The sequence below is a fragment of the Nilaparvata lugens genome, chromosome 2, assembly GCF_014356525.2.
Source record: "Nilaparvata lugens isolate BPH chromosome 2, ASM1435652v1, whole genome shotgun sequence".
Classification (NCBI taxonomy): Eukaryota; Metazoa; Arthropoda; class Insecta; order Hemiptera; family Delphacidae; genus Nilaparvata; species Nilaparvata lugens.
In genome coordinates this window covers 97162309-97177124 of record NC_052505.1, presented here as the reverse complement: position 1 = coordinate 97177124, position 14816 = coordinate 97162309, and the positions used below count along the sequence as shown (strand labels likewise).

At 34.1% G+C, this 14816-nt stretch overlaps 3 protein-coding genes across 3 annotated transcripts in view; 1 reads left to right on the top strand and 2 right to left on the bottom strand.

The window, feature by feature from the left end:
• LOC120350073 (ribonuclease inhibitor-like) overlaps positions 1–14816 on the top strand; it is a 137094-nt gene that overhangs the window by 67383 nt on the left and 54895 nt on the right. The gene's annotated exons all lie outside the window — the stretch shown is intronic.
• LOC111062274 (beta-alanine-activating enzyme-like) overlaps positions 1–14816 on the bottom strand; it is a 176345-nt gene that overhangs the window by 147888 nt on the left and 13641 nt on the right. The window lies entirely within an intron of this gene.
• On the bottom strand, positions 941–8957 carry LOC120350075 (beta-alanine-activating enzyme-like). Its single transcript, XM_039422213.1, has 5 exons — positions 8905–8957; positions 6958–7912; positions 4966–5114; positions 2031–2197; positions 941–1075 (listed from the first exon to the last, which is right to left on the bottom strand). Exons 2-5 carry the CDS (start codon positions 7086–7088, stop codon positions 947–949), a joined length of 576 nt encoding a protein of 191 aa, XP_039278147.1. The 5' UTR covers positions 7089–7912; positions 8905–8957; the 3' UTR covers positions 941–946.

The following is a 14816-nucleotide window of genomic DNA, read 5'->3' as shown; positions in this document are numbered from 1 at the left end:
ACTAGTATAATAAAGAAAAGAACTATCTTATTCACGTAAGGATAGGAAATTCAAGAATGACGCATCATCACGTCTGAATTACTCAACTGATTATCTTGGATTTTTGCATATACATTCTTCATCTATTAATGATGTTTATAGGCGTATTTTAAATTCTTAAACATCTCAGTAGGTCGAGTTTTCGGTTAGCTAAGTTTTTTATTAGACCTTGCGGAGCACGGGTTACCTGCTGGTTATATATAATATCATCACAGAATGTTGGATGGAGTCCAATTAAACAAGTACATGATCGAATATATTTTACCTAATTTTATCAAATATTTAATTTCCTGTTTTATTTGTTCTCTTAAGCTTAGGACTATCAAATATTTGAGGACTGTAACGATAAAATATTTCAGCTTTATATGATAGTTTAACCTTATCTAAATTTGGAAGAGGAATAGCACAAGGTTACCTTATTTTTCCTCTCCCTATCATTTTTATAATGTTGCTACTAATTATAAAGCTGCGTACACATATTCGCGCTTCCAACCCGCACCGAGCACGCTCCCCCTCGTACCGCCCTCGTTCCTCCATCGAACCACAGTCGCTCCGCCCACGCACCCATCATGAACGTTACGGAAGATGTTAGATCTTCTCGCGTTCCCCGTCGAACCACTGTTGCTCGCCGGTCGATCATCAATCGCTCTGCTGGAGTGACGTTCGGTTGCGGAGCAGAGCGAAAGTCTGTACGCACCTTAAGAATGAATAGTGCCATAGGACCTTTACTCATCATACTCACAGACATTTGACAGACCAAGAAACTACAGAGCATTGATCACTCACCAACGATCCACAGACAGTCTTCAAACAGTTGACAGAGCCAGAAACTTCGGCAAAAACTATGACGTCAGAGCCAAGCAAGACGGGCGATGCGAATATGGCGAAGACAGTTTTGTTTTCCACTTTAAGGCTCCTTATCTATCTCCAGACACACACAAGTTCCATCCAGTAGACCAGCGAATACTAGGTTACTATCCTTGTCTATGCAAGGTGTGGCATAGAAGCTACCTCCACCTTTCCATTTCCATATTACCTGCCAAAAATAGAACGTCCGTCAAAAACGAATATCACCTATAATATAATAAAGGAAAGGTATACATGTAGGGGATAGAAAATTCACAAATGACGCATCATCACGTCTGAACTACTAGACTGATTAACTTGAAATTTTACTTATAGATTCTTAAATTATCGAGGATGGTTATAGGTCTATTTCAAATTCTTCGTAGGTCCAGTTTGTCAGGTTTTTAATTAGACCCTTTGCGGAGCACGGGTTACTTGCTAGTTCACGCTATAAAGAGGTCCACGCTATAATGGCAGTCAGTATTTTATTAACATTGGTGTTGCTATCCTTGTCTATCATTCGACAAAGCAGATAGCGCTATCCTTTTCTAGCTCCCCAACATTGCCAGATCGATTTTCAACAATGTACAAAAATATTAGTGAAACAAACATTCAATTTCAATTAAGAATATTTATTATTCAATAATTACAAAATATATTTCCTTGTCGTATAGAATATATTTGATCGGTTTAAACAAGAATAAGCAGTTGATATTACATCAGATATATGGGTATCAGCTATCCTCTATACTAAACAGTGACAAGGCAGAGAATCGGCAACGCTGTTCTCCCATCTTCTTCCACTGCCATTATAACGTGGACTTAATTATAGGGCACTGAATATACATGAAAAGGAGAACATTAAAAACATAGACAGCCATTTTTGTTGAAAATGATATCAGTTTGTACTCATTTTTTAGCAAATGATTGCAAGGATGTTAATTAGCACTGTATGTTAATTATTCCAAATATCCAATTAAAGCTATATAAATAAGGATTTCTGCTACTGCAGTAGTTATAATATCCCAGCAGTTGGTTAAACTGCAATAATAAAATATTCCATCGATGTTAATTAGGATAATATTGAGGGAGATAGAATTAATGATACATAATCTCTTATTGTTCACTAAAATCTGTCATCTCACCTGGAGTTCATCCGAAATACAATACAAATGCTGATCGTATGACCCAAAAATAATTGATCCTTTCTCATCCAATATGGGAGTACTCTTGACCATTCCAGAGGAAGCAAATGATAGAACCGGTTGTCCAGTTTCCAGATCTATACACCTGAGATAGCCATCATAACAACCTGAAATAGAAAATTTATAAATTATATTACAATTGAAGTATCATACTGAGAAAGATATTTGTTTACTCTAGTAAGCCTTATAATAAACAGAAAAATGTTGTTAATAGTTCAATCTTATTATTTATGTAACTGTTGTTTATTATACGATCCCGACTTACGCCCTGCACACACACACACACACACACAAACATCGTGTTTTGTTCATACGATATTTTGCCGTCACTATTCAGATTAAACGGAACTTGACAAACATAATCTATTTGAAATCATCTGTTTAATCTAATAGAATTTATAAGGACGACAAAATATCGTACGAACAAAAATCTATGTGTGTGTAGCTAGCCTTACATAACTGCTTAAAAAATAATATATTGTATTTTTATTTTTAAAATTTTCTTATATGTGATTAAGAATATGGGCAGTTTAACGACCAATGCACAGGTACATTCACACTTTACAAGAAACAGGAACAACTTTATCGTTCAGCCTCACAGGCTAACTCTTTTTGAGAAAAAACTAGCTACATAGGGACAACATTTCTAAACAAGTTGCCTAGTAATATAGATTTTAAGAGCATGACTTTCAAAAAAAATCTTCATGAGTTCCTTGTTGAAAGAAGTTTTTATAGTGTAAATGAATTTTTATGTGACAATTATGTGTGATATCATATAGGCTATATCTATATTTTTATTATGTTAAATATTGAAGAGATTTTTTTGTACATGACAATGTTCAATTGTATAGTTGTGATTCATAATGACTGTACTGTATTGAACAAATAAAAAATATTATATTATATAAAGTACCTTTGTGGGTTATGGAAAGTAGACGGAGCCGCACTTCCAGTCTACTATTGCTCAATAAAGGCTGAAAAAGGTTCATTCTCTAATAATTCTCGATTACCATACTCTATTGTACTCTGATTCCGCTTCATTACCATCATTAGTGGCCCTTCTCGTTTCTGGAAGGCACTTCTAGCTAGTAGCGAGCACCAACTTATCTATCACTTTGCATCTTACATTTTGTTACTTGTATTTTCTACAATTATTAATGAATCTAACTCAATTATCAAGTACTTGTAATTGTATTATACCCGAGGGTTCATTTGATGGTACTCAACTTGCTCACAAGCTGTATACAGACTAAATTGAGTTACAAACAATTCGATAATTATTGAGCGTACAAATTTTTTGGCGTCATTTTAAATTTTATTAGATTCAACATAATGCCTATTATAATGTGTTTATTCTCATCATGTACACTTAGGCCCAGTTGCACAACAGCCGGTTAAATTTTAACCGTGATTAATTTCACGGGAACCAATCAGAGAAGGCCTTCTTGATAAGACGGATTCTCTGATTGGCTCTCGTGGAATTAACCATGATTAAAATTTATATTTAATTTAAATATATGGTCTTCGATTGGATTTGTACTTTAAAATCTATAGTAATGTATGTGTTTATCCAATCACTGTAGGCTACCGCTCAAAGTGCCTTTAAGTAACCAGACTGGTCCACTAATATATTCGTAGGAGTGGAAAATTCGTGATTGCTTAACAATTAACGTTTTCAAACCCCCCTTTGTCATATTTTGTAAAGAAATACCCCCAATCACCTGAAACAGATAGAAAATTTCAGTCTTTACACCTACAAGCAGCATTCAAGCAGATGGTTTTAGAAATCGGTAGGGATGCTGCAAATCAACTGATTCAATCCGCCTATAGAATTTCTGGTCTTTGTAAATTTGTCTATTTCTAATGAATGCTTTCAAGCTAATTTATTTCATTTAAGTCTATTTTTCATTAGTAGAGTTAGTGGTGGAGTTCCCTGGGCAAGTACTAACTACCTTGTGAACTCTCCCAATGAAAACGTTCATGGTAGAGTACTAGTTTTTAGTAGAGTAGAGTGGGATATCACCGTGGGATAGTACTCTACCACTTGCCTTCCCCCACCACCGCTTCTCACTCTACTCTACTATGCTAATGAAAACAGTCTCGATCTAGTTGATCGAGCGAAGTGAGGTCTAAGATTCAAGTCGACGGTTTGGCATTTCTCTTAATGTTTTAATGTTTATATGTTGCGCATTTACGGCGAAACGCGGTAATAGATTTTCATGAAATTTGACAGGTATGTTCCTTTTTTAATTGCGCGTCGACGTATATACAAGGTTTCTGAAAATTTTGCATTTCAAGGATAATATAAAAGGAAAAAGGAGCCTCCTTCATACGCCAATATTAGAGTAAAAAACAGACTATAGAATTATTCATCATGAATCAGCTGACAAGTGATTACACAGATGTGTGGAGAAGCCAGTCTATTGCTGTATTTCCGTAAGGTCTATAGTTTCAATCAGGTACTTGTGGATGAGAATACTGCGAATACAAACTTTAAAGCTATTAATTAGGCTAGGTAATTCCATAATATGGACGATTGTATTTTTTGGATTACTGAGGAATGTTAGAAGATAATAGAATTGTTTCTCAATTTCAGTTCACAATATAAAGGTATTTTCATATTGTAAAAAAATCATTCCCCATACAAAGACCCAGTCTTTGTGGGGGATATTCAATATTGAATTGATTTTATTTTGAAATTAAAAATTTAAGTACCCTTTTTCAAAAACTCAAGTATTTTTCTAAGGGTACTTGGATTTTTAATTTCAAATAAAAATAAGAGTAGCCATCACCAAAAAGTTAATTGTTTTTGTATGATGTATAAATGTTTATGATTTGTGAATTTAACACTATTTGATTTGATACCATAACTCACCTATATATCCATATTTCCCACAATGTGATACAGTCAATGAAGACTCAATCCTATCCGGCAGATGACAAGACGATTTCAAAAGTCCGCTGTTAAAATCAAGTTGAACCAAGTCACCAGAATGAGAGCCTACTGATACCACTGTTGCTCCACTAGAACGAATTAAAAATGTATAAGATGAATACATAAACTGAAACACAACAGTTATATACGAAATGCAAAGAGTTGGGTATTCTGATAATAAAATATAGATAATAATGTGCAATGTTTTTTAGAGTTTAATTAAATCGTAGAGTTGCTGAAAATTCAAGAGTTACCCAAAAAGTAGGTATTCTGAAAATGATATAGAGAAAGTAATATCATAGAATAAAAAGATATCTCATGGTATAGGTCGTTTCCAAATTTGAAGCCGATTCTTTATTAACTCAAGCCGATTTCTGTCGACTACTGACGACTATTACTGTGTTGTAGTGGTGAGAGTGTAAGAACGGTACAGTATGAGATACTATCAGCATCACGTCGCTTCACGAAAAATAACACTGGGACTATAGGCTTGAGTTAACAGGGAAATTTGAAACACAAACGCCCTATAGAATGGGATTTCTTCTTATGTATCTCTTTTCTGTATAGGGCTACTTGTAATATAAATAGAAAGAAAAATAAAAATCTCAGTACCCTTTTTCAATTATTTTATCAGAACATGTTTCAACATTGATGCCATTTACATTAATCCAATGTAAAGAACAGACAATGCTAAAAATAAAATGAAAAATTATACTGTTGAATTGAACTTTACTTTAACAAAACTTGAAAATGGCATCAATGTTGAAACATGTTGTGATAAAATAATTCAAAAATGGTAATAAAATTTCTATTTTTCTTTCTATTTATATCTTCTTATGCTATCTTTTCTCTATGATATTCCATGTAATAATTCATATGATATAATTCAGTAGTTTAGAGTTTTTAGTAGTTGTTGTAGAGCTGTCATTCCAATAGATACGTGACGATAGAAGCAATAGAATGTTTAAAAATCGTTTCTTCGTGACTCGGAACCCACCAAAAGATGTGGGTTCATTCATCATAATTTTTCTCATTAGCCATGCACAAGCATGGAGCTTATCTGGGCATCATCCTCAGCAAAAAATGGAGGGAATAGATTTGAAAATTACATAAATACTAAGAACCAAAGAATCAACAAATCAAGAAATATTTAGAAATTTAGATAACTTAGTTTTTTCTAAGTGAATTTTTTACAGAATCGACAATGGATGCCTAATTTCCATTATTTGGAGTTTTAAACAAATCATGTAGTATGTAGAAGTATGTAATGTCCATTATTGAATTAATATTAGCTTAGAAATTGTATCAAGATCAACAAATTTTATCAAGACTGCCAGTCAAGAAGTTCAAGTGAAACTATATTTTTTGAGGTTGAAAGAAAAGTTTGGAGTAGCAGAAAAAATATGTGGTTTAACAATTAGCTGTGAATTTAACTTTTTGTATAAAGAAATATTTGGTTTAACAAAGCTGTGAGTTTTACATTTTGTATTAAACATTTCACTCACTATTCATTCAAACTAAAACTATAGTGAGGTCCACGTTATAATGGCACTGGAGAGAGATAGGAGAAAAACATTGCCGATCCTCCGTCTTCTCAATGCCTTCTAAGGACGGTAGCTGATACAGGTTTATTGATGTAATATTAACTGTTCATTCTCGTTTAAAATAATCAATTATATTTTATTGAGCAAGAAATTATATTTTCCAATAATTTAATAATTAAGATGAAATATTTTGTTAATTAATTATTAATTCTCCATTGTTAAAAGACTATCATGGCAACAGAGCAAGGCGAGAAAGAGATAGCGCTATCAGCTTTGTTGAATGGTAGACAAGGATAGCAATACCATTACTAATCAAACAATGCCATTATAACGTTGGCCTCACTATTGTTGTAAGTTTTACTTTTAGTATTTGTAAGATTTTACTCACTTTTGATATGCTATCACTGTCGGAGACGCATCCACACATCTCTTCAGAAAATACTTCCATTCAATAGCCATCCCAATTTTCTCGGATAAATTTAGTTCCATGCATTCATGTACATTTTCCGAATACACCATAAGTTTGCCTCTGCATTTCACTGACAAAACAGCACAATCAGCATTATTCTGAACTATTTCAATTTTTCGTCTTTTAATTAAAGGCTCGGAGATGTCAGAAACCCCTTCACGATTAAAATTGGAAGTTGTTTCAATAGCTTCTACAGAATTTGTTTCTATATTTTCTACAAGGTTTGTTTCAGTATTGTTTCCAAATTTAGATGGAACATTTTCTATAAACTTTGACTCAATATTCTTCCCACACTTTGTTCCAAAATTTTTGACAAAATAAGATGGAGCATTTTCTAATTGTTTTGCTCCAATACTTTCTACAGAATCTACAGGCTTGGAGAAGTCACAAAACCCTTCACGATCAGAATTGGAAGTAGTTTCAATACCTTGTATAAAATTTGTTTCAAAATTTTCCACAAGCTTTGTTCCAATATTTTCTCCAAATTCAAACTGAACATTTTCTAAAAACTTTGTCTCAACATTTTCCCCAAACTTTGTTTCATCAAGTAAACTACAACATTCCTCAAAAGTACAGTCTGATAAAAGATTAGTCAACAGTTCACTGGGAACCTTGGGGAGAAACTGGTGCAATTTTGAGATGAACTGTACAGCTGATATCGATGTACCACCACATGAAATAAAACCCACCGAGCTTCTTCCATCAATTTTATCTGAATTTTCATTCTTTTCTTCAAAATCGACGCTGCTACCCGATGTACAGGATATCCACAGAGATCTCAGATGTAGTCTGAATGGAATCTTTAGAGTTGAATTTGTTTCAGATGGGTCGGTTTCTCTGAGAATTTTCTCCAGTTGAGAACGATCAATTTTACCTGAAAAAAAATTTCATTCAAAATAATTGTTTATTGAGAATTATATAGCATCATAATATAATCAATACTCATTCATAACATTTTTCTTGTAGTCTAATACTGTACAGGTAACTTACAATGTGTAAGCTGTTATTGGTGGAAGCAAAGAGTTTTTAATACTATATAGAACTATTATTACTCTATACTCTATATAGTGAGGTCCAAGTTATAATAGCAGTGTTTTAATAGCAATTGTATTGCTATCCTTGTCTATCATCAACAAAGCAGATCTCTCTGCTTTGCTATCTCTTTCTCGCTCTTTGTTCTGCTGACAGATCGTCTTTTAACAATGTAGAATTAATAATAATTAACAAAATATTTCATTTTAATTATGAAATTCTCTATGAAACTATTGAAAAATATTATTTCTTGCTTAATAAAATATAATTGATTATTTTTAACGAGAATGAACAATGTATATCATTCAACAAAGCAGATAGCGCTATCTCTTTCTCACTTTGCTCTGTTGACAGATTGTTTTTTAAGAATGTAGAAATATAATAAATTAATCCAAAAATATTTAATAAAAGATTCATTATGAAATTATTGAAAAATATAATTTCTTGCTTGATAAAATATAATTAATTATTTGAAACGAGAATAACCAGTTAATACTACATCAATAAACCGGTATCAGTTACCCTCCTTAGAAGGCATTGACAAGACAGAGGATCGGCAACGTTTTTCTTCACTGCCATTACAACGTGGACCTCACTATAGTATACTATACTTTATAGTATTGTAACATGCCTGCTACTCTCGTTGGAAGGGTGACCACTTGAGCCATCTCCTCTGCATATATGATTCATGAGTTGTTGAAAAATTGCTTCCAGGTGGTTCGGGAAACACAAAACTGTAGGTCCACTAATCTCTCAACATCATCATCCTCCTCATAACTCATGCACAATCCTTAGGCTTATATGGACATCAACCTCAGAAAAAATTTATCTCACCATTGCAATTTAGAGGCAACTCATGTAGCTGAATTAAAGTATCCGGAACAGACGCGTTAATTAGGCAGAGTCCTTCATTCTTCAACCAGAATTTCAACTGACTGTTGTGTTCAATCTGGAAATTATCCGCCTGATAGAACAGTACAAGACCGCGTGTGACGTCATTGATACAGCAGCAATTGCTGACGTAAGGGCTTTTCATGGCCGCTTCCTCTATGACACCAAGATTGACTTTTTGACCCCACCTTTTCACGACTCGGTCCTGCGTCCCACAAATTTCAACGATTTTCCACAGTTTTCAACCTGAAAACGACAAAAATAAGATTTTCAAACATATCTATAGGTTGATTCGCCATCAATTGTCTTATTTTCCTTAGGACTACTCTTGAATATAAATAAAATAGAAATCCAAGTACCCTTTTACTTTCCTTGCCCTATTACCATAGGTAAGGAAAGTAATGCTTTCCAAAAAAATTAAGGTACCTAATTTCAAGTTTCTAAACGTTTAAGGTCCCTGAGTCCAAAAACATGATTTTTGGGTGTTGGTCTGTGTGTGTGTGTGTGTGGTTGTATGTATGTGTGTGTGGTTGTATGTGTGTGTGTGTGTGTGTGTGTGTGTGTGTGGTTGTGTGGTGTGTTGTGTGTGTGTGTGTGTGTGTGTGTTTGTGAAAACGATAACTCCATTCCTAATCAACCGATTGACTTGAAATTTTAAACTTAAGGTCCTTATACCATGAGGATTCGACAATAAGAAATTCAATAAAATTGAATAAAAAATGGTGAAAAAAATGGCGGATAATTACTAAAAACATGTTTTTCACAGTTTTATCGAAAACGGCTCTAACGATTTTCTTCAAATTTATACCATGGATAGGTATTTTTAAGCCCTATCAACTGACATGAGTCTCATTTCTGGGAAAATTGCAGGAGCTTCGTCATATTCTTGAGAAAAATGGCGGTAATCACTAAAAAACCATGTTTTTCACGGTTTTCTCGAAAACAGCTCTAACGATTTTCTTCAAATTTATACCATGGATAGTTATTTATAAGCCTTATCAACTGACATGAGTCTCAATTCTGGGAAAATTGCAGGAGCTCCGTAATATTCTTGAGAAAAATGGCGGATAATTACTAAAAAAAAACATGTTTTCACAATTTTCTCAAAAATGACTTGACCGATTTTTTTGAAATTCATACCCTGTATAGTTATTTATCAGCTCTATCAACTGGCATGAGTCTCCTTTCCGGGAAACTAATGGGGGGTCCACCCCGTCCTTGAGAAATGGACTTTGTAGCCTCCTTCTCGTGCATGAGCTAGGTAGGTAGAGCAGTTCATAAAAATAACACATAGACGAGATATTTAATCTGTAGAACAGCTGCTTTGACGACTTACAAAAAAATCATCGAATTTCACAATTTACACAATGGAAAAAGTACTCTAAAAACAATAAATTATATATACACATATACAGAAGTCTGATCGTAGTTTGAAATATGTTGCCGCCAATCGTCATTATGTTATTCCCTGAATTATTCTCGTTTAAAAATGGTGCTTACAGTTCAAGAGCAAGGAAAGTTGTGTGAGTGTACCACACCATATTTTTAAAATTGTTTACTCAAAACATGATTCGGCTATATGATGTCATTACCAAGTAAATCATTGTACTTGATAATCGCATCGTAAAGCCGAACATGTAGTGAGTAAACAATTTTAAAAGGTTACTTGGATTTCTATTATATTTATAATATCTAAATGTAGGCTGTATGATCTGTTTTTGGTTATCACCTGTATAATTGGTTTTAACACGTAATTATTCAATTCTTATCATTGCATATTTATAAGAAGCATACTATAATATTTACCATAGGTATATTTTTTTCCATTTTTCAGTATTGCTATAGGCTACTTCGTACTGTTTGCTTTATGAACTCACAGCTAGCGCACAAGTTTAACTTTGCTGGCTGTGCCAAATCATTCATGTTTTGTAACTATTATGTAAAAATTTGGCGAAATAAACATTCTTATTAATTTTAATTCAATAGGGGGCGGTTTGATTCAGTGGTCGCGCTGATAAGCTATCGCTTGATAAGTTGAGAATCATGCGCCTGATACTCCCGTTGGAAGGGTGACCGCTTGAGCCAACTCTCTGAATATGATTCATGCGTTGTAAAATCACTTCCCGGTGGTTCGGAATCTACCTTAAACTGTAGGTCCATTCATATCTCATTATCATCCGCCTCATTGCCCACGCACAAGCCTAAAGCTAATGTAGGCCCTTAGCCAAAAAAAATCTATAGCTGTCTTTGTGCCGGCTGCACAAAAGCCGATTAAATTTCAACCGTGATTAATTTCACGAGAATCAAGAGAGAAGCAGTCATATCAAAAAGGCCTTCTCTGATTGATTCTCGTGGTATTGATCACGGTTAAAATTTAACCGGCTTTTGTGCAACCGGGCCTATGTTTTAGAGTTCGTAGACACCATTATCAATATCCGGTTGAACAAAAATCTATTACATTTTAATTGTGATCAATTGCTAATTAGAACGTCTTCTGCTTCTCTGTTTTATTCTTGAGGTATATAACCATTATTTAATCACCAATTAATTTAATAGATTCTGTGCAACAGGGCCTGAAAGCTTCGACTGAAATTTATGTTTAAGGGCCGGTTTCCGAGATCGGGATTTAGCTAAGTTCTAGACTTTAAACAGCTGCAGTCAGAAAATTGGCTTTCCGAAACGGGGCGTGGTCGTAGTCCACGTTTAAATTGAATTTCGAAAAACTAGAAAATTGAACACAAAATGAAATAAAGATAAAAAAGTTAAAGTTTCAGCTAGTTTGAATTATTTAGGAATGTTTCATTTCGTCAAGGAAAAACGTTTCCAATTATAGAAATGAGAAAATGAAGATTTGTTTTGCTGCAACTATTTACCGCGACTACGCCCAGTTTTGGAAAGCCAATTTTCTGACTCCAGCTGTTTAAAGTTTAGAACTTGAACCGAGCTCGGAAACCGGCCCTATATGTTGAGTATAAATGTAAATGTTGGACAATGTTTAAATGTGAAAAGTAAATCCAACCTCATAGTTGTATTGTGTACAGTTAATATTTCATCAGATATACCGGTATCAGCTATCCTCTGTAGAGGCAGTGGCAGGCCTATCATCGGCAACAGTGTTCCTCCTATCTTTCTTCACTTCTATTACAACTTGGACCTCACTATAGCTTATGTAATAGCTAATTATAATAGCATACTCGTATAGCATCAATTCTAACTTCGCACTATTAAAATTGCTTGCATGCTATAGTGAGGTCCAAGTTGTAATAGAAGTGAAGAAAGATAGGAGAACACTGTTGCCGATGATAGGCCTTGCCACTGCCTTCTACAGAGGATAGCTGATACCGGTAATCTGATGAAATATTAACTGTTCACAATACAACTATGAGGTTGGATTTACTTTTCACATTTAAACAATTGTCCAACATTTACATTTATACTCAACATATAGGGCCGGTTTCCGAGCTCGGGATTCAAGTTCTAAACTTTAAACAGCTGGAGTCAGAAAATTGGCTTTCCAAAACTGGGCGTAGTCGCGGTAAATAGTTGCAGCAAAACAAATCTTCATTTTCTCATTTCTATAATTGGAAACGTTTTTCCTTGACGAAATGAAACATTCCTAAATAATTCAAACTAGCTGAAACTTTACACTTTTTTATCTTTATTTCATTTTGTGTTCAATTTTCTAGTTTTTCGAAATTCAATTTAAACGTGGACTACGACCACGCCCCGTTTCGGAAAGCCAATTTTCTGACTGCAGCTGTTTAAAGTCTAGAACTTAGCTAAATCCCGATCTCGGAAACCGGCCCTTAAACATAAATTTCAGTCGAAGCTTTCAGGCCCTGTTGCACAGAAATCTATTAAATATAATTGGTGATTAAATAATGGGTTATATACCTCAAGAATAAAACAGAGAAGCAGAAGACGTTCTAATTAGCAATTGATCACAATTAAAAGTAATAGATTTTTGTTCAACCGGATATTGATAATGGTGTCTACGAACTCTAAAACATAGGCCCGGTTGCACAAAAGCCGGTTAAATTTTAACCGTGATCAATACCACGAGAATCAATCAGAGAAGGCCTTTTTGATATGACTGCTTCTCTCATTGATTCTCGTGAAATTAATCACGGTTGAAATTTAATCGGCTTTTGTGCAGCCGGCACAAAGACAGCTATAGATTTTTTTTGGCTAAGGGCCTACATTAGCTTTAGGCTTGTGCGTGGGCAATGAGGCGGATGATAATGAGATATGAATGGACCTACAGTTTAAGGTAGATTCCGAACCACCGGGAAGTGATTTTACAACGCATGAATCATATTCAGAGGAGTTGGCTCAAGCGGTCACCCTTCCAACGGGAGTAGCAGGCGCATGATTCTCAACTTATCAAGCGATAGCTTATCAGCGCGACCACTGAATCAAACCGCCCCCTATTGAATTAAATTAGAATAAGAATGTTTATTTCGCCAAATTTTTACATAATAGTTACAAAACATGAATGATTTGGCACAGCCAGCAAAGTTAAACTTGTGCGCTAGCTGTGAGTTCATAAAGCAAACAGTACGAAGTAGCCTATAGCAATACTGAAAAATGGAAAAAAATATACCTATGTAATAAATATTATAGTAATGCTTCTTATAAATAATGCAATGATAAGAATTGAATATTACGTGTTAAAACCAATTATACAGGTGATAACCAAAAACAGATCATACAGCCTACATTTAAATCTTCTAAATGCAAACTAATGAAGAAGAATACAATAAAAAATGAAATTTTCAGTTGTGAGCACATCCCAGTGCTTAATCAATTTTCATAAATAATACAAAAGATAGAAAGACATTCAAAACTCAAAAGAATCATGAATAGATTTATTAACATTTAGGTATTGTAAAATATATATTCTGCTCAACCCATACATTTATTTTCTTGATAGGTGCTTTAGTAATTTTTGAATTAATTAGTTTTATCGGAATTTTGTTTGAAAATATATTGCAAAGATAGGTGAATTGATGTCGACAAACTCTAGTTTTATTAAGTTGATATTGCAATTATTTAATGCTAATGAACGAGTTTGGTACGGTTATTTCTAATTTCTAGATTACTTCTATTCTTTAAGTGCAAAACAATCCTAGTTACATACATCTGTCTTAGTGTGGGAACACTTAATTCTTCAAAAAGTTTCTTGCTTGGGTATCGTCTTGGTTTACCCAGTGCTGCCCTTATAAAAACAAATAAATTACTTACTGAAATATTACAACTTACTGAACTATTGAATTGTAATTGATTTTAGTTGTAGCTTTACACAAAAATATATTCTGAAATCATACCTGAACCAATCACCAGTTGCTCTGAACACAGGTTCCTTTTTGAGTCTTAATACTTGAGAAATACTCTCATTATCTAGAATACATATTCTACTTTGGCTCCCTGTAAAAGAACAATATACTTGGGTAAGTTTCTGTTCCAAATTTAAAGCCGAATTATTGTTAATTCAAGCCGATTACTGTCAATTATTACTGTTTTGGCTAGGCGAGAATGTAAAAACGGCACAGTATGAGAAACTACCAGCGTCAAAAAGCTTCTCGGAGAATAACTACTAGGATTATCGGTTTGAGTTAACATTGAAATTTGGAACATAAACGCCCTACAACATGGATATCTTTCCTCTATGGTAAAACTTACCTATGAACATTTCTCCTATTCCATCACTGACAACACTGCCATCTGTATCTCTGACTTGTAGCGTTGTTTCTCTCATAGAATCTCCTAGAGTCTGCCAGTCCCTTCCAGCAGACAATTGTTTATAAGATGCCCAGCAGGACACCTCGGTTATTCCGTACAAATTGTAAATTTTC